General features: G+C 36.7%; 1 protein-coding gene across 12 annotated transcripts in view; it reads left to right on the top strand.

Annotated features, from left to right (window-relative positions):
- Window positions 1–21644, top strand: part of MCTP1 (multiple C2 and transmembrane domain containing 1) — a 512471-nt gene that overhangs the window by 265086 nt on the left and 225741 nt on the right. For all 12 annotated transcript variants that reach the window (XM_045898718.3, XM_045898712.3, XM_054512926.2 and 9 more), the window contains exons 3-5: window positions 760–902; window positions 9291–9370; window positions 13345–13456. In XM_045898718.3, the coding sequence (XP_045754674.1) occupies window positions 760–902; window positions 9291–9370; window positions 13345–13456 (335 nt within the window). The remainder of the gene's footprint in view (window positions 1–759; window positions 903–9290; window positions 9371–13344; window positions 13457–21644) is intronic.

The following is a 21644-nucleotide window of genomic DNA, read 5'->3' as shown; positions in this document are numbered from 1 at the left end:
GGTGTTAGAGTCAAACAAGCTTGGTTGGAATTTTAACTGCATCTCCTGCTAGCATCTCCAGTGTCGTGAGCAACTTACTCGATAGCTCTGATTTTCTTTATCATCATAAGGAGCTTGGGGGGTGCGAAGGGATAATATGAAGTTTGCAGATTATTTAATAAACAGTTGTACCCTTCCCCCCACGCCTTCCTCTGAGACCTCCATCCTTTCCTCGTGTTCTAAAATTGCAACTTCTGAGCTCGAGAGAATATGGGACCAAGGATGAAATGAAAGCCCAGTTTAAGACTCACCTTTCCTTAAGCCCATCAGACTAGTCTAAAATTTGAGCAGCATATATAAGTCTAAAACTACTTAAATCAGTCAAGATCATGGATCATCTTTTTATAGTTGACTGGGTGATACCAAGAGAAATGTCAGAATAATCTCTTTTGTTTATAATATGAATTAAATTTACATATGCAGTATGAAATAGAGGTTTTTAAATACCAGGATAGGGTTACAGAATTAAGATCAGAAGATACAGTAATAATAATTAGTATTATTATTACTTAGATATAATAATTATTATTAATATTTACTGTCACTTTAAAATTTAAGGAAAAATTTGGGAAAAAACATTTAACTTTTATTTTCCCATGTGATAAGTTTTTTTTTTTAACTTTGATTCCTTTAAATACTTCCTGATGTTTAAATGAGCTAATCTCTTGCTTCCCAGCAAATAGTGTGACTAACATGAATTAATCTCTATCTCTTTAACAGGGACAAGTGATCCATACGTGAAGTTTAAAATTGGAGGAAAAGAAGTTTTTAGAAGTAAAATAATACACAAGAACCTCAATCCTGTGTGGGAGGAGAAAGCTTGCATTCTTGTTGAACATCTGAAGGAACCCTTGTATATCAAGGTAAGCCAGTTATGTTTTCCCCTAATGCAATGACATAAAACTCCCTGTTTAATGGTTTTCTATCATGTCTCCCTGACTGATGAGATTTTTCACCAGAGATAAATTCTGCTCTGCGCAACTTTCATCTGTTGATGGTGTGACTTATGAAGTCAGTCTTCTCCTGTTTGGTGCAGTTAACTGACTCAGTGCACTCTGGGAATTTAGAAAACAAGTCACTGTGAAATCTAGCAAGAAGGAAAACTTACACAAAACCCAGCCTTTCTGTTCAAGAACTCTATCAGGGGATCTGCCATTACAGGTTGCAAAGATATATTTTCCTTGGCAGATGAGAAGGGTAAAGATAAAAAAGGGGGGTGGATTTCCTGTCTCTATCATATTACCAAAAATGGGGGGAAAAAAGAGTCTTTCCTCTCACTTGATGTAGTTTAAAAAAAAAAAAAGAACTTAAGGAGATCTTTGCAACCCTAATTCCTTGTTTTATTTCCCTATCTAAATTATCTTTAATCTGTATCTCTAGACATTTTTTCTGTATCTAATTCATATTTCCACGCTGTTTGTGGCTCCTGTGTTCTGACTATCCCTTCAATGGCCAAACTTTTTTCTACTTTTACCGTAATAACCACACGCCTCCTCCTTTTCTCTGTCTTGTCACAAATGGCGCATGAACCAAAAATCTCACATAATCATTCGTTAAGCAATCTCTAGGCATCCTCCTTCCCATCAACTCTTCATTTATATTGCCTCCAGCTCTTTCTCTTTTCCACAGAAAGAAAAATAATAATCAAGATTTTATTAAAATCATAGCAGAACTGGTTGGTCCAAAGGTGTAGTGAGTTCTCTCAATTGATTGTTCACAGTCAGTTACAGGTTGAACTCCTTATTCTACTCTTTCCCCCTTCTCACTACTGCACTTGACTAGCCTTAAAAAAAAAAATCATAGCAAAACAGTTTATAAGATCAATGAAAAGAAAATTTCCTAAGTACACAGTTGATAAGTTTCTAGAAGACATTATGGAAGAATAGATCTGTATTTGCATAAGAAATAGTCTCAAGTGGACATTGGCTAAAGAAAATCAATTAAATAACATTCCTGAACTATCTTTTAATATACAATGTGTGATGGCATAAGAATTATTAATGTGGGAATATTCGCAGCCAATCCTCCTCCCACCAAAGGGAAGATCTCCAGGTCGGAGGTATTTTTCTTTCCTGCTCCCCACTTCCAGAGAGAAAGAAATATCTGCATGAGAAAAAAGAAAATACCTTCATAATAAAAAACTGAGATAGAAGATGAAAAAGGAATTAAAAAAAAAGACAAGTGGAATGTAAAGGAAATTTTATTTCTGGGGAGGTTTGGAAGAGATGAGTTAGAGCATTTGTAACCACGGGGACAGTGGACAGGAGAGGAAAGAAAGCAGGTGTTAGTAAGGATTGCACTGGACCACTTGCATCTTGTTTAAGGTCCCGTAAGAGAAAAATCATGGAAAGAAAAAGATTTATTTTTAATTACTTTTACTGTGGATCTGTTTCTTTACTGGGCTATTACTCTACAACAGAACCAGGTGGATCTCCAGTCTTTGAAAGGGTTACAAAATGAACTTCCCAAAATTACATTAGATGTTGGTTAGGTCCTTTCGCTATTCTCTTGTGCTCAAGAATGAGTATTCATCTCTGTAGAAACCAAAATGTCAAAATGCATGTTTGAAAAAGAATATCACAGTCGGCTCAAAAACAAACTAAAATCTGACATACACACACACACACACACACACAAAATGGTGGCAAAAACTTTTGTTGTGGTCTGAGAGAGCAAGAATGTGTACGTGCACATCCTTCTGTCATGGAGACAGTGATACAGCGTGCAGGCCAAAGGCCTTGGCTGATGCCACGCTATAAGCTAAGAAGCTAGGAGAGAGACCCCAAAGGTTGTTTTTATTTTTTTGTTTGTTTATCACTTTGAGTTTTCAAAGTATGACATCATATAGCTACAACTTGGTTTTCACCGTACAGAAAAAAACAGTGAATTGTAAAGTATTTGCCACTTTTGTACATTTCTACATAAGAAAAATGATTAAGTAAGAATCACACTGGCTTCCCAAATACTATGTGTACAAACATAAAATGACAATATTTTTATGTACTATTTTATGCTTTTAAATATGCTTTCCTATTTTTCACTTGATTTTCATTTTCTGTAAAATGCTAGGGCTTCTTTTGAGAAAAATCTCTAACTTTTTGCTTTATTTTTCCCATTTTTTATGTTATCTACTTTTTGCCTAACCTTACACACACAGAGACCTAAACAAAATACATTGGCGGAAATATTTTGAGTTACTAGAATTTCATGAACATTGCATTCTTTTCAGTGTCTCTACACAGCCTTGTGTGATTGACTGACTTGATTTTGATATGATGCCTATATCCTCCATGCTGGGAGATTAATCTTGCCTGAAAGATCTCTTAGGGATGAACTGATTCTATAGTGACAGGTGATACGAAAATGCATCCATGTACTGGATGGTTAGAAAATATTGTCTACAACCCTCCCGTCTACAGTTAAAGGAAAAAGAAGTCCGTGTGTACCCTGTAATCTGATTTCTATCAATGTAAGGATTACCAAGGGAAACAAAAGTCAGTTCTGAGCCAAGGTTATAAAATTGCATTAAAGTTGCAGTGCTTTTACCAATTCTAGAAAAAACAGATTTTTTTTCCAAAAAAAATCTTGGAACTGTCATTTTAAAAAAACTAGACACAAAATAAATAATAACATACTTTCCAATTGGTTGGAGTTCATGTAGATTTTAATTTTAATGAGAATATTCCTTCTGCTCCAAATGACTTTATAGTAAGGGCAGGTGAAAACAAGTTTATAGGAATAGACTTGAAATATATTTATAAGGTAGTAGTAGAGGCTGGGGGTTTAAATTCAATGCTATTTTCTTAAAGATTTTATTTGAGAGAGTGAGTGAGAGAGCACAAGTAGGGAGGGGAGGGCAGAGGGAAAGGGAGAAGTAAGCTCCCGCTGAGCAGGGAGCCCAACATGGGGCTTGACCCCAGGACCCTGGGATCATGACCTGAGCCGAAGGCAGAGGCTTAACCGACTGAGCCACCCTAAATGCAATGCTATTAACTGAGGCAAGAGCCACTGGAGCCTGCCAAGGGATGCTCCTGCACACATCTTAGAGAATAGGGTAAATTCAGCGTCCATTTCAGTTGAATTGAATTAAATTCTCGATTTTCATCTCACTGACACAATTATCCAAGGTACACAGTGAACCCCCAGAGTTACAGTAGAAGAGAGAAAAATAATAGAAAGGGGAAATGTTTGTGTAAATTGCTACTTGTTTGGCCTAATCGTAGGCTAGAAATCTGGGTATTAGATTGGAGTCTTTTCTAAATAATAGAAAGTTTTTGGTAATTAGGAAGGTGATTCTGTTTGGGGGTCAGATTACTGTTTCTAAGACTGTTATTTTACCAAAATTGACAATTCCTTAAGTAACTCCTATCTATTCAAGTTTAAGATTTGAAATCGGAAAGTCCTTGAGGTGCCAGGGTGCCTCAGTTGGTTAAGCATATGACTCTTGATTTCAGCTCACGTCACAATCTCAAGGTGGTGAGATCAGTCTTGCATGGCTCTGTGCTCAGCGGGAAGTCTGCTCGAAGATTCTCTCCCTCTCCCTCTGCCCCTGCCCCCATGCTCGCACATACACTTTCTCTCTCTCTCTCAAAAAAAGAAATCCTTAAACATAGTTCAAATTAAAGACCATATTGCTATCTTATACAAAATTATTTCTCACTAGGTCTTAAGGGCCCTAAAAGAATGTCATATACCAATGATCATCAACTCTGACTGTACATCAGAATTATCCATAAAGGGTTTTTTTGTTTGTTTGTTTTATTTTTGTTTGTGGTTCTTTTTTTTTTATTCAAGTGTCTTCCCTAAAGACTTTGATTCAGGACCTCTGAGGTAGAGTCCAATCTTCTGTATTTTTAAAACACAGCAGGTTATTCTGATGCACTGCTTGGGTAGGGAGCCACTTTTCTAGACTTTTAAATGGAAACAACTGAGTAGTTGGAATGAAAATGTTTCTAGCCCTAACCTACACAGCACCCAAACCAAATTATTCCAAAGTTAGATGCTTATATTATCTTAGACATTTTGTCTTGTATGGTTCAATAATACTTCCTAAATGCATGAATCAAGAATCTCAACTGTTTTAGACAACAACAACAAAAATCAATAGCAAAACAAAACAAGGAAATAAACAAGTGTGACCATACTTGCTTTTGGTTTATAGGCAGAGAACATAGGAAGTTATTGAGTCTTGGGAAGATGGAATCTGTGGTCACATCTTCTCATCATAATAATAACTACAATTTCTTAAGCACCATGCTAGGTGCCAGGCCTACTTTATCTCATGTAAACCTCACAATACCTGACAAGTAACTATCCTCATCCCCATTTTATAGGTGAGAGAGACTTAGAGGGACTCAGTGTTTCCTATGTCCACCCAGCAATTATGCAACTTAACTTTTTTCCACTAAAGATGACTAATCGCAATGGCCGCAGTTAGGTTTTATTTTCTTTGTTTTACAATGTCAATACTATAATTCAGAGTTTAATTATTCTTGTATAGTGAAATGAGTATTTTGAAGCTTCCTGGGTATGAAAATGAGTTATGGACATATTTGAGTAGAATCTTATATCTTGGGTCACATTATGTGATCTGGATCCCTTTCCATATCCTATTCTCATTATGCCTCTTTATTCGAATGCCACTCTCTCTGATTGTCCTCCTAAACATCTTCTGTAAATAGCACTTCTCATCACTCCCATACTCTGAGATATTTTTCTCCATGACACTTATTACTACCTAACATGCATTTGTTTATTGTCTATACCCTGCCCATATGTAAGCCCCAAGAAATCAGAGACTTTGTCCCATTCACTGCCATATTTCCAGTGCCTGGAACAACATTTGGCACATTATAGATCCTGACCAAATATTTCTCAAGTAACTGAATGAATAGATATAGGAATCTTTTGAACTGGCAGTTGAAAACTCCCCTGAAGTCATAAGCACCTATGGGCATTTCAGTCATCTGAGCTAACAAATTCCCATTCATGGGAGTTGAGTTTTCTGTTACTTATATCCCAAAAGCATTTTAGCTGGTGTACTCCCTGATGCAATTTTTCTTGGAAGACAATTGAATCGAGATGTTAAATAAATTCATTGATTAGAATAAAACACGTGTTGTTCTAAACTCACGTGAGAATGAAGAGAGGTGTTAACGGAGCCCGAGCAGCTTTTATCTAATGTTACCTAAGGTTTCCACCTCTCCCAGGGGAGGCTCCGTGAAAGCAAGGATCCCATCTAAACTGTTCATGTCTGAATTTGCAGGACTTCACTCACAGTGGGTGGCCAAGTCGTATTTGTTAAATTTCAGTATGTTCTATGCTGAACAGAGCATCCTGTACTATAGAATCTGAATCTGACCTCTTCCAAGCCCTGAATTTTGAGGGGAAGTAACATAAACTTTTCAAGCTTTGGATTTCTCGTCTGAAAAATGGACACAACAATACCCTATTCACTGAGTTGTGTAAGACATAAATTTAAAAATCTCCAAAGCAGGGGTGCCCGGGTGGCTCAGTCAATTAAGTGTCTGCCTTCCGCTCAGGTCATGATCCCAGGGTCCTGTGATGGAGCCCCACGTCGGGCTCCTGGCTCAGTGGGGAGTCTGCTTCTCCTTCTGCCTGCCGCTCCCCCTGCTTGTGCTCTCACACTCTCTCTCTGACAAATAAATAAATAAAATCTTAAAAAAAAAATTCCGTAACATGTTTAATAGATAACAGTGCCTAACGGGTAGCAAATATTGAATAAACATTAATCAGTGTTAACTGTGCATGTTCTTATTGCAGTGGGAGTACGTTTCCCTATTTTCTCTCTTCTCTGTGCTCTGTATTTCTGAAACTCCCCCTATAGCAATGCTCCTTCTGACAAGTAGTTTATAGAGCATAGAACCAAGTAGCATCACTAATAATTTCATTAATGAATGGATTCTGGTGGTTCCATTCTTTCCCATATGGATGCCCTTGCTAAGTAATAGGAGAAGTAAAGTAAGCACCTAGCATTAGGACTGTAGGAAAGACTTTCGCCACGAGAGTAAAGAGAGTTCGAATATTCCATCACCCAGCTGGGATGTTTCTTTTAGCCAGTTCACTGGATTCACAGCTCTCCACTTCACATGTCTGGATGTACCCCAGATGGTCTCATTATCACTAGAGTCCCAAGATTTTAAGCTTTAGGGTGATACAGTTAGAAGAGGTTGCGTAAGAAATTTATTTAATTTTTAGTGTAAATTTTATGTTGTAAAATACCCTATTGCAGCCACCTGCAGACACTGACGTGTCCTTTGCCTGAGATGTTGCAGTATACTCATGTGACATGCCACTGAGCAGATGACTAGAACTCAGAAGTGTAATTGATCAAGGAGAGTATTTATTGCAGGAGCACTGTGCTTTCTATAACAAATGTACTCCTGAAAGGTTGTATGTAAGTCAAATGACTGTAAATTGAATAATTTAGAAGGCATTAAGGGAATTTATCACTTAAATAAATCCCCTTGTGACTCTTCAAATTTAAGAATGCTTTTGTAATGCAAAGTGTTTATCTGTTGGTTTAAATATCAATTTTTTACATAATAAGTTTAACTTGAAGTATACTTAGTCTAGAGAAAAACCAGTAATTCAGGCTGCTGTACATACTGTTCCCTCTCCTTCAAGCTTTCTAACTATTGAGCACAGTTGTGCTGATTTGGGCACCAGAGTACTGGGCTGTGGATTCGCTCAGCCTAATGGATTCTCACATCCTGGAGGGTTCGATGGCCTGGTTCATCCATTCAAGAGCTGGCTTCCTTGTCCATGCTCATTTACTGCAGTGTACAATGCAAAGACTTTCTATTTGAAAAGGTCAGGAAGCACAGCCCCCAACTTTATCTAGGAGCATCTTTCTTCCATCTTAAAAGTTTTCCCTGATCTCTATTGTTATTTTTATTCTTTTCACAATCTGTTCTTTACAACACTTAACACAATTGGTAATTACATATCACCTGTGCACTTCCTTCTCTAGCATCTGTCTCCCTCACTAAACTGTAAGCATTGGCCATGTCAGGTTGCTCACCACTGCTTACACAGCACCTAGCATATTGTCTGATACATAATGAATACTTGATCAATATTGGCAGAGGAGATGAATGAGTAAGAAAATTAATAAATGGTTGGAAGTTAGCCAACTCCCATTTACTTAGAGTTTTTTGGACATGGCCCTAACTGATCTAGCCCTGAGCCGTGTCTCCAGCCTTCTTCCACTGTCCATCTTTCTCAGTCTGCTTCAACCACACTGGCTTCTGGATGACCCTTGCATATGCTAATCACCTGCTGTTTCTCCTGCCTGGGAGTGATCTTCCCAAACTGGCTTAATCCTTCTGATTATTCCGGTCTCTAGGTGGAGACTTCCTCCAAAAGGGCTTCCTGGACCTCCAGTCTAAAATAGCAGCTCCCAACACACCCCCTTAGACATTTGTGTCCACAGCACTCATCACTAAATATATCTATCTATTTGGGTTTTTATGGACCATCTCAGCTCCTAAATGCAGGTCGCAAGAGATCGGGGTGCTGCTTTCTTATTCATCATAGTATGGATAAGAAACATGAAAGGCATAGAGAAGATACTGGATAAATAGTTCTGACAGAAGGAAGACATACATTCTTTTCTTTCCTTTCTGCTTGTTGCTGGTAGTTACGTTAATATTATTTCCTAGCCTTGCTTGTGATGATAGAAACTTGATTTGACTTAACCTTAACATGACTTTACAAAATGCTTTAATAACACCTCAATTTTTACTTATTTGTATATTTAAAACAGAATTTTCCTATAATATCAGAGAATTTATCTTCAGTGACCTGAAAAATGCAAAGAGATTAGAATTATATTATCATCACCAGTAACCCACTGAGGAAGACGTATTTGTTGAATTTCATACCAACTTATTTTCCCTTTCAGTAATGCTAATAATATGGGGGAAATATTCTAAGCTTATGTTCCTCAGATTTTTGATGATTTACTATATTTATTTGATTTTGTTATTCGTCGTCCTTAAAGTTCTATTTGATATAAAATAGAAATTTTAAGTATAAAATTAAAGGTAGTTCCCTTTGAATATTTTGTGAGACCCTAACATTTCAAACAAAGTAATTTTTAAAAATAAATAATAAGTTTCATTGCTTTTGGTGACATAGACAACCAGTATTTTATAATTGAGATATTTTTCACTTAAAGCTTATATTGGAATTATTTCTAATAATGCCTTGTCTCTTTGGCTTCTTAGGTATTTGACTATGATTTTGGACTACAAGATGACTTTATGGGCTCGGCGTTTCTGGATCTCACACAATTGGAGTTAAACAGGTAACTTTTGAACCATTATAATATCACTACGTCTTTTTTTTTTAAGATTTTATTTATTTATTTATTTGACAGAGAGAGACACAGCAAGAGAGGGAACACAAGCAGGGGGAGTGGGAGAGGGAGAAGCAGGCTCCCCATGGAGCAGGGAGCCCTATGCGGGGCTCAGTCCCAGGAGATCATGATCTGAGCTAAAGACAGATGCTTAATGACTGAGCCACCCAGGTGCCCCTCACTATGTCTTGTTGTGAAGCTGGACCTGTGTAATAGAAAGTGTCAGCAGATCTGGGGTCTAGTCACTGTTCTCTCATTTATTGTTGTGAGCCTTCATGCTAGCCAGCCTTTTTCAAGTTCGTCTCTCTTATCTACCCAGTGGAAATAATAGTGTCTTCCTTGACTATCTCATTCAACAACAACTATTCAGCAGAAAACTTCTTAGACACCTGCTTTGTCTTCCAGCACTGTGCTAGGCTCCAGGAATCTAGAGATAAGAGACACATTCCTTACTTTTCACATGTCTGGTATGGTTGTGGTAGGACATAAAGTAGATTATCTATGTTAGTCAAAATTATTAATTTAAGAATCAGGTCACTGTATAGGAAATAAAACGTGTACCTTGCTTCAAAAACAGCCATTCCCTTATCACCTGAGCCCAAGTACAATCTAATTTTGCCATCACTGGTAATCCTATGTTATCGAAGAGTGACTCAAACATGGAGAAAGTTTAGTTGTATTTTCTCAGTTAGATTAGTTCATCATTGCTTGATTATTTGTAAAGTTATATAATTATTACTAATATTAGTCATTCCTCGTACCTAATTATGGGCTTATATTTTTAAAAATGCATTTCAACTGGGAGCTTAGAATTAATTAATACTAGAGAGAGGGAAAATATGTCTTAAAAGGGTCCAGCAATGCTGGGATAGATTGCAAAGGAAGCTGTGAGATCTTTGATGGTTTTAAGATGTTTTAGTTGATTATGTACATCATGTGGCAGGAAAAGTGGAATGCAAGAAAGCAGAGTAATGGGCTGGATCACTACTTTATATTTTAAATACAAATGAAATAGAAATAGTAGAACCCTCCCCTTATGTATTATAGTCAGCTACGTTTGAGCACGTTTGACGGTTTATTGGTCTCTCAATAGTCATTTTTGTCATGGACTGGACAAAAGAGCAGACTTTCCTGTACCTCCTGCATGTCCTCCATTCCAACCTAGAGCTTCGCGCAGGCTGACTAACAGTAGAACGTAGGTGATTGCTGGCTCGCCTCCCTCACCACCGAGGAAGGATGTGTCCTAGATGGTATTTTATGTGGTCCATTATCATGAAAACTGAGCTCCAACCAGAATGGGCTGTGGCGTTCTTTTATAAAGGCCACAGTTATTTTCTCTGTAGATTTCTGTTAAAGGCTATGCAAACTGCTGGATTTAATCACAGAGCATAAATTTCTCTTGTTCTCTATTAAAGATAAATCATTGATGAAAAATAACTTTAAATGGAAAAAATATGAGATGATTAAGAAAATAAAAAGATTATATACAAGCATTTGGTGTTTATTTTGCCACATTACTTATTGTATATATTTAATCATTCCTTCCTCTCAAAACCACATAAACATCCCAAATTACTGCTTTTCAAAATCACTAGCTGGTATATACCATTACATTCTTTTTTTTTTTTAAGATTTTATTTATTTATTTGAGAGAGAGAATGAGAGACAGAGAGCACGAGAGGGAAGAGAGTCAGAGGGAGAAGCAGACCCCCCGCTGAGCAGGGAGCCTGATATGGGACTCGATCCCTGGACTCCAGGATCATAACCCGAGCTGAAGGCAGTTGCTTAACCAACTGAGCCACCCAGGCGCCCTATACCATTACATTCTATGTATAAATCAATAGTCCCTGGGTACAGATAAATGGATAATGATAGTAGCCATATAAATACTTATCCTACTATATAATGCATTAAGATTTTACTTTGAAAGGAAACAATAGGTAATCATCATAAAGCAATCGCAAATGTTCTTAAATCTTTATCATGTAATCATTATAAAAATGTAATGAAGTTTTTTCTATTAATTTTATATGTAATCATTAGAGGAAAATGAACTGAATCAAACTGTAACCCCATGTAAAAACATATATGTATGTATAATATATACATATATTCTATAATGCTTAACATGAATTTCTCAAGACAAAAGGAACCAATTGTCAAACCACAGTGATTAGTTGTAACTAAATTGCTAGTGGAGCAATTTGTATCACAGCTCTTATAACATTGTATCATCAGTCTAGTTTTTTATGTTTCAGTTAAAACCTCTGACATCAGATAACTTCATTTTTTTTTTCATAACATTACTCCTTGACTCAGTAAATGAAGCATCATGTGAAAGAGGCTCCTGGTATTATAACATCTTAGCAATAAAAAGTATCTCCTGTTGTCAATCCTGGTTGTATGGGAAAATCACCCAAGAGCTTTACAAATAATATAAATTTCCACTCCCCACCCTTGATCTATAGAACCGGGGTCATCGTGGGTACAATTAGGGAATGTGCACTTTTTTAAAGCTCCCCAGTGGATTCTGATGTGCAGACAGGATTGAAAATTCTTATTTGGACCAGCTTTCCTCACCAAGCCTTCTCCCTGATACTAGACTCTGACTGTATCATTTACTAATTAAGCTCCCTGAAGATAATGATATTATCTTTGATCTTGACATTTGGTTTTTGCCCAGAATTTAGCACACAGTGTGTAGTATTTCATGTGTGTTTAATATATGTTTTATGAATGAAAAGAATAAGTGACTGAACAAGTAAGGGAACATCCCTAATTTGCCAACATTTAAAGATTTAAGTTCAGTATTGAATATTCCACAGTCCCTTAAGTTTACGGAGGGCATGAACCTGTTTGTTCAGCAAAATGAACCAAATCAAATTATATATAAAATATATTTATGTATATATCATATATACCTATATACAATAAAACTTAACATGCATTTGTTGAAATTAAAATATTTATTTAATTGAAATATGGAAACGAGATATTACCTAACCATTGTCAGTTGAATGTGTGTTTTGTATTATTTGTAGAAGTGAACCTGAGTAATACTGAGTAATTCATAGTCTCTTCCTCAAAACTACGTAATTCTAAAGCTTTCTAATATTCACCAACTCCTTAAGCATTGATTTCCTTGTGTTTCTGAACCTAAAAATTGTTTAGGCATAGGTTTAAACAGCCAAAACATACCGAAGCATTATTTTAAACAATGGGGTCTGTTAAAAATAGTAACACATTGTTTTAAAATTATGTCTATGATATCTATTATATTTTATTTTTTATATTTTATCTTTTCCCTTTTTCCCACTCATCTGTTTACTCTAAATCATGTAGTGGTCTGTAAATGACCCTCATTTACTTGTTAGTCTCAAATTGATAGAAAATAGCTGGCTTTGCTTTCTGTGTGTTTAGAGATCCTAAAAAAAGGACTTAATAGATTTCTCAATACTGTTATAGTTTCTCGGTCTTCTAGAACCCCAGGAAGGACTGAGACTTCTGCAGTGAACCTAAGTATTGCCAGCTGATCCACAATTGATTGGATAACTTAGTACATTAATGATACTTTTTTTTTTTAAAGATTTTATTTATTTATTTGAGAGAAAGAATGAGAGAGAGAGCACATGAGAGGGGGGAGGGTCAGAGGGAGAAGCAGACTCCCTGCCAAGCAGGGAGCCTGATGCGGGACTCGATCCTGGGACTCCAGGATCATGACCTGAGCCGAAGGCAGTCGCCTAACCAACTGAGCCACCCAGGCACCCGTATTAATGATATTTCAATAGCAACAGAATTTGTACCAGAAAAGTAAAGAAGACAAAATTGACTTTCTTCTTAAAAATAATAAATTGTCAATATAGAACATATTTTTGGCTTATCCACTTAACAACTGCTCACAGTCTTAATATTTTATCTCATAGGCCCACAGATGTGACCCTAACATTGAAAGATCCCCATTATCCTGACCATTACCTTGGAGTCATTTTGCTCTCCATCATCCTTACCCCTAAAGAAGGAGAACACAGGGATGTGGTAAGTTGCCCCACAGCCTAGTAGGAGTGCTTTCTTGCTCTCACTTGGTGGAATGTCATGAGCCTTCTTTGAACCCAGACGTGATAATAAAGAGAAGCAGCGTATGAAAATCGGGCCTGTTCTTTGTTTCCGTAAGTATCCTGGGTATCTCTAGTCCCTGCATTTTATATCTTTTTCAATTCAAATTTCCTGTTCTGTGCTCCAGATTGGAACCTCTTGTAGTAAATAAGGGACACGTTTGCATCTTTTATTATAATTTCATTTCCCAATTTCAGAGATGTTATGTTGTAGGCAAATGGCAGTATGCATTCAGGGAATACATTTGCTATTGAAGCGAATATTTGGAATTCCACATTGAGGTATCCAGACTCTACTATTTTGACCGTACTATCAGGCGTACCATAACAAAGAAAAATGAGGTGAAATTATAATAGAGTTTCTGCTTTCTGGTATTTGTTTGCTGAATGAGAAGTGAATACTTTTCATCTTCTTGATGGGCTTCCATATCGATGTTACCCATTTTCCAGCACTGGCTGTCTGTACTTCCTTGCACACCATGCTGTTGTGAGAAACTGACAAGGGATACAGAGGAGCCAATTACTCCAGCATGTTGAAGTGACAATAAAAAATACCAGGTTTGACCTGCATCGGTATGCTTGCCAGTGCACTTCCTGCCACAATTTACCAGAGATTATTTAGTAGACTCAGTGTGCTTTCGTGTACTGGGAGCTGCTCCCACTAGTTTTGATTAGAACACATTTTAGGAGTAAACATAATTTTTTTCGGCAAGTCCAAATACCCTATTTCAGCACTGTGTGTATTGCTGTCTTAAAATAATGCATGACTAAAGTTGGTATATGTTGTCTGCTGGAAAGGTGTTACTGACATTTTCCCCTGGATTGTAGATTAGAATAGTGAATCCCAACTTCAAATTTGGAACCGTTTTAAACTCACTGAAAAATGCACCCTTTTCAACAAATGTTTTTCTCTCTCCTTTCTAAAAATTAAACAATAGGCACATGTATTCATATACTGTATTTACTGAGTATGATTTACTTATCCATACTTAAGTCAGTGAGGAATAACTTTCTCTTTTCTAACAAGTCCTACAAAAACCTACTGTGAGAACTTAGCACCACAAAAAAAAAATGCACGTAAGTGTGCATATGCGTAGGCCCGTGTGTGCGAAGGGAAGGGTAGGTGAGGAAATTTTTTTACAGAGAATATTTAGAAATAGAATCCCATCATTGTAGAAGTCCCCAATTCAGAATACATTATGCAGCACAAGTATGCAGTATAGTACAATACATCACCCAGTACAAGCCAAGGAGTATATCCTAGCTGGCTAATCCACACCTAGGAATAAATTATGTGTCTATTACTTTATCCAAATAATCCTAGTATTGGCCAAAGCCTACTATAAGCCAGGTTCTATGCAAGACCCTTAGGATCCTATAGAACTTCTATCCAGTGGAGAATTCAGGGATCAAATAATTATTGAAGGAAATTTAACATGATGACTGTTTTGAGTTCTGTGAAAGAGAGGGGTGTGTTGCTGTTAAGAGCAAATACAGTAGAATTTGGTCTAGTTAGGGGGACAGGAATTCTCTAAGGAAGTCAAATGGGACCTGAGGTCTAAAGTGTGAATAGGAGTTAATAAGACAAAAACCAGGAAAAGAGAATGTATTGAAGCAGAGGAAACAGCATGTGCAAAGGCCCTGTGACCAGAGAAACAATGCTGCATTCCAGGAATTGAAAACGTCCTGGAGCTGAGAAAAGGTGGAAGCAAAGGAGAGTGTGGGAGATCATGACAAATGATGACAGTGGAAAGGGGATACCCAGACTGTGTAGGGACTGTTGGCCAAGTTAAGGTTTGTGGTCATTCTGCAAAGAGCAAGGGGAAGTCTATAAATCAGAAGTGGCATAATCATTTTTGCCTTTGGAAATAGCTGTGTAGCTACATTGTGGAAAACAGATGGAAGGAAGAGAGTGGGTACTTGGAGACCAGTTAGCACCAATTATGGCAAAAATCCTGGTGGAAGGTGATGGAGGTCTGGATTAGGATTGTCCGAGGTAGAGATGGAAAGAAATCAGCAGATTTACGTATAAGAGGTAAAATCAACAAAACTTAGTGATAGAATCTTGTTTTGAGATTCTTTGTTCTTTTAATGAAGAACAGCACTTCATAAATGAAAATGCCTAAGTGCCTGAGGTCTTACGTATCCCAAACCATCCCTACTGGCAATATGACTGGAAATTAGGATATCGTGGCTGATGTAGTTATTTGGGTGATTTGATGATGGAGAGTCTGCTGAATTTTTGCAGAAAAGGGATATTTACTAAGTGCTCTAACATCAAACTGAGGGCTTGAGAGATCAAGTTGGGAACAAGATGAAGCTGCTGAGTTATCCTAACTTGTACACGAATGTGTGTCAGCACAGGCAGAGTGGTTCCCAACCCTGTTTGTTCTTCAACAATTCTTATAAAAATCTTTCCATCTCCATAGTTGCTCCAAGTTGTTATTTCAGCACAATGTCTTTCTAATTAGAAAAACGTCCTTTAAAAGTATTACAGTCCCTGACTGCTGATTGTCAGTGATTTATCAAACATGAATAGGAAGAAAACAGGTGGGTTGCATGAAACAGTTGCTCATCAAAAATCTGGTATTGGGGCACCTGGGTGGCTCAGTTGGTTAAGCGACTGCCTTCGGCTCAGGTCATGATCCTGGAGTCCCAGGATCGAGTCCCACATCGGGCTCCCTGCTCGGCGGGGAGTCTGCTTCTCCCTCTGACCCTCCCCCTCTCATGTGCTCTCTCATTCTCTCTATCTCTCAAATAAATAAATAAAATCTTAAAAAAAAAAATCTGGTATTGTTCATCTTTTCTTCCTTTTCCATTTTCCTCATTGTCTCTCTCCAGCCCCATTTGCCCTTAAGACAAAGAGTTCTTCCTGAAATCTTCATGCCATTTTCTCAATTCAAATCCCTTTGACTACCCCAGCTTTTTGAAAGAAAATCCTTTACTGCCAAGTGTTTCTTCCTTCACTGCTTTACTCCATGCCCTGCCCTTCAGAGTCCCAAATAGCACTGAATTCATCCCTCTGTGGCAACTGAAAAAGGAAGTCTTCTCCCATCCCACACCAGCATTGACTTTCACCTGGCTTCTCTCTTCTTCACCAGAGAAGTGAGTAGCTTAGCGAAGACTCACTGCCCCAGAAAAGCACGACCGTTGCAGCCTATACTTGAGCCAGTTCTGGCTGGTGACCATCCTGACCTCAGTCACACCTGAGCAGTAGAGAGAAGGGTGTCCAGTATGGTTTCACTTGCTCCTCCTTGTGGGTGTGATCAATAGCTGGGAGCACGGGGTTGGTTGTGGGGAAGTGAACTGACTCAGGCGGAGGGCCGAAAGTAGGATAGATCCCCTATGGGAAATTCTCATGGCATCCCCAGTATCCCGGCGAGTCTGCCCCCCTAGATTTGAATCGGGGTTTCTAAGCCTATGCTTATAGGATGAAAATTTCTAACAAAGACAAATTTGCTTCTCTTTTGTTTGTTTTGTTCTATATAGCAGTTTTATAGCTATTTTATTAAGGTCTCTAAAACTGTGAAGCAATACTAATTATGAGATTTTGAGCCTCTGAACAAGGACCATTTGTTGGCTGAACAAGCATCAAAAAACATTTATTGATCATCTATAAGCATTGTGCCAGGTCCTATAATGTCCTCTTTATTCTCTTCTAAGCGCTCAGTGACCTGTGTTTATTTCTCTAATTAAATGGAAATTTCTGATGAGGGGCTTTAAAGCTCTCCAATGAGCACCGTATATTCCCTCACTGGTAACCTCTGCCCCATTCATACAAACTCCAACAGAGCTCACCTTCTCTCAAGTCTAGGCTTTCTTCACTGTCACTTGCCCTACCTGACATACTTCACCTCACCTCCCTCTTTTATCCTATCACTTCTGGTTAAAAAAAATAAAAATAAAAATAAATAAATAAATATATATTATTTATATATTTATATTATTTATATTTATATATACATAAATATATATATATAAATTATTGCTTCTAATTACCTTTCTTTTGATGACTGCCCTCAAAGCTAGTCCAGTTTTCTGTACCAGTAGTTGTTCAATGAGTTGCGGATGAATGTCTATGAGGATTTGAAGGAATACTTCAAAGGTCCAGGGAAAGGTATTTTAAGGTTTTTTTTCTTTTCCTTACTTCAGTGTTCAAGTTCCTGAGGTTATCACAAACAATATTAAATACTTATTTAGTTTCCTTTTGAGTTCTTAAAATTAGTACATTAATGATCATATGCTTAAAATCAATCTGTATTGCTCTATGAAGGTATTTAACAACGACAATGCATTAGAAGCGTATCACTGTATTTTCTCCATTCTGTAACGTGCCTACTATTAGCTCTGTATGTTTCCCTGGAATATATTTAAAGTTTTTTAGTTAAAAACAATCAGAGATCCAATGTATCTTTAAATTTTTATGTCTGAAATATATAACATATTGCTGCCTTGAAAATGGTATGCCAAACTTTCACAAATTATCCAGGAACAAATCTTATTTAGAAAAATTCAAATGCAGCAGGCCAGAAATCAGTACTAAAGGCTTCAGAATTCCATTTAATATTTAGCATGATGAATAGGGAAGGAATAGAGGATGATTTTTGCATTGATCCTCACACACCAAAATTATAAGAGTTCTATTCTCTTTGATTATTAGCACAGAAATAATCTATTTTAAGCTTTGGGGATTTAAGACTTTAGCCCAAGAACCATGTGTTTATTCTTGTGCTTGTATTTACAAAACTCCGCTAAATATTTTATATGTGTTAAAGTAGAGAATGGAAGACATGAGTTTCAAGAGCTAGTAACAAAGTTTAACAATCAAATAGGAAATAGAACCAACATTAATGTTAAGAAAATGCTATCAAAAGTAGGAATAAATTAACTGGAAATACAGAGTATTTAGCATTACAGAGTTGTAAAGTTTCTTAATCAGTTATCTTGTGAGTTGTGTTTTTTTTTATACACTCTTAATACTGACAGTACATTCCATGAATGATGCAGTTGGGATGATTTCTCCTTGTGTGGATTGCCAGTTCTAGAAATCAGTAAAACTGAAGAATGAATTGAAAATCCTATCAACCTACTGAATCTACTAAAGCCTCTAAAACATGCAATGTCTAATTACAGCAATTTAAGGAGTATAGTATGAGTAATAGCAAAAGTATTTCAAAATTGCTTATACTAAAGTCTTCTCCATTGAGTTCATCATTGAGTCTTTAAAAAAAAAACTCAGATGTGAACGGATATATAGAGATATATATTTTTTAAGTTTCCAGCATTGTGTGTATGAGAAACCACAATCTCCATGGGGGGCAGGGGCATGCTGATGAGCTGCATGACACAGCTGTCATTTCTGTTTTGAATGCATGTCTTGTTTTTGAACCTACAAAATTGTGTAGTGCATACATGTGTGTCCTGTATATGGTATTTTGGTCTGATAGTGTGTTTGAGTTCTTTCTGGCTCTTTTTCTAGCAGAGTTCAATCCACAGCTTTCTTCATTGGAGAATTTGTGAAATAAAAGTGAGTTAATTTGTGTTACACACTCTCTTAGATAAACTAGACCTACAAATTGCTTGGCTAAAGCTAAAAAAATAGAAGAATGTAAGAAACATATGAATTGACCCCAGTTGGCCTTTAGCAAATTAAAAAAATACTTCTTTCATGTTGGTTTATTTTGCAAATTTTTCTGAATTATTTCACAGCTAACATTTTTTTAAAATCTACCTATAAAATTTTAATGTTTTGTAATATGTCTATACTATAATATCTAGTGATTCTGTGATTATTTTTATATCTTTAGTAGCCATGTAATTGCCTTAAAAAATACAATAAAAAATAAAGGTAAAAAATGGATTGAGAATGTGGAATCTCATGAAAACATAATCAGTTCTACAGCTCTATCACAGGCCATATTTTTATACTACTTATTTCTTTCACTGGCTTCAAAGAAAGTTGAGCTGCTAATGAAGTTTGATTATCCTGTAATAATATTAGGTGATGATGCTTTCAAAAACAAATTCATATGTTTCTCAGTTAAAATTAAGATCATAGAGCAAAACGTAAATCTTATTTTTCTATAATTTGCTTTATCTCCTATCTTTAACATTCCCCAAACAATCTTTCTTCTCTAACATCTCACAGATAGCAAAGGTAACAGTAGTAATACTATGTTTGTTAAATTCACCTTTTTTTGAAACTTTTCTACTGTTTGCAGTTTTATTGAATCTAGCTTAACCCAACCATCTAAAAAGAAAAAGAAGCCCGGGAGTGGGATACTTAAACCCATGATTTAGCTAGTTGGCTTAGCTCAAGAAGCAGAAATCGTGCTATAAAATCTAGGGACCACTTTCTTTCACCGTACACTAAAATAAACTCAAAATGGATTTAAGACCTAACTGTGAGACCTGAAACTATAAAAATCCTTGAAGAGAACACAGGCAGTAATGTCTCTGACATCACCTGTAGCAACATTTTTCTAGATATGTCTCCTGAGGCAAAGGAAATAAAAGCAAAATTAAACTCCTAGGACTACATCAAAATAAAAAAGTTTCTGCACAGAGAAGGAAACAATCTACAAAACTAAAAGGCAATCTATGGAATGGGGGAAGATATTTTAAAATGACATATCCTATAAAGGGCTAGTATCCAAAATATATAAAGAACCCAACACCCAAAAACCAAATAATCCCATTAAAAAATGAACAGAAGACATGAACAGATATTTCTCCAAAGAACATATCCAGATGGCGAACAGACACATGAAAATATGGTCAACATCAGTCATCATCGGGGAAATGCAAATCAGAACTACAATGAGATATCACCTCACACCTGTCAGAATGGCTAAAATAAAAAACACAAGAAACAACAAGTGTTGACAAGTATGTGGAGAAAAAGGAACCCTCTTGCACTGTTGGTAGGAATGCAAACTGGTGGAGCCACTGTGGAAAACAGTATGGAGGTTCCTCAGAAAGTTAAAAATAGAACTACCCTATGATCCAGTAATCGCACTACTGGATATTTACCCAAAAAATACAAAACACTCATTCAGAGGGATACATGCACCCCTTGTTTATAGCAGCATTATTTAGAATAGCCAAACTATGGAAGCAGTCCAAATGTCTATTGATTGATGAATGGATAAAGGAGATGTGGTGTATATATACACAGTGGAACATTACTCAGTCATATAAATGAATGAAATCTTGCCATTTGCAACAACAGAGTTAGAGCTAGAGAGTACGGTGCTAAACAAAAGTAAGTCAGTCAGAGAAAGACAAATACCATATGATCTACTCATATGTGGAATTTAAGAAACAACGCAAGTGAGCAAAGAAAAAAAAAGAGAGAGACAAACCAAGAGACAAACTCTTAACTATGGAGAACAAACTGATGGTTACCAGAGGGCAGCTGCGTGGTGGGGGATGGGTGAAATAGGGGATGGGGATTAAAGAATACACTTATCATGATGAAAAAAATAAATAAAATAATTTTTAAAAATCTGGGGACATTTTGAGAGTCAGTGGATCTAATAATAGAATTCTAGAAACCAAATCAGGAAAATAATGAATTTGTCCCCATAACTGCCAGATCTTTCATATTTATACTCAGGGCAATTGTTGACTTTTTGTTTGTGTCAGTGTCTCAATTCTGAAAAATGATACCATGCAGCCTATTTGTAAAGCCAGTTTTGAGAGACAGGAAAAATACCAATCCTATAGTTAGCTTTACATCTTGAAGGGCTATTGTATGCAGTGGCTCTGAGTTAGAGGATGTGGTTTTGAGCAGCAGTAGTGAATGTGTGTTATACTGAGTAGTGTTGCCCTGAGATTGAACTCTTCCTCATGCTCTTAGCCCCTTACAGAATGGAATTTTAGGAGATTCTTAGAAACTAGATGATGATAATAAATGGCCATGAGCTATGAGATTTTACTTTCTGATTTATCTTAGTTCTCACTTGATTTGACTGAAAACGTTATCTCTGGGAATTATCATTCTTTGTTCATTGAAACTCTGCTTTCTGAGAAAGTTGAGCATTTATTGTCTGACTCCTGCTGGTAGAGTTGTTGTGACTATGGCATGCCATGAAAGTACTTGGTTTCCA

Source organism: Mirounga angustirostris, unplaced genomic scaffold (assembly GCF_029215605.1).
Source record: "Mirounga angustirostris isolate CCGP_5_RB_7025 unplaced genomic scaffold, mMirAng1.0.hap1 SCAF_7, whole genome shotgun sequence".
Lineage (NCBI taxonomy): Eukaryota > Metazoa > Chordata > Mammalia > Carnivora > Phocidae > Mirounga > Mirounga angustirostris.
This window is presented reverse-complemented; position numbering and strand designations above follow the sequence as displayed.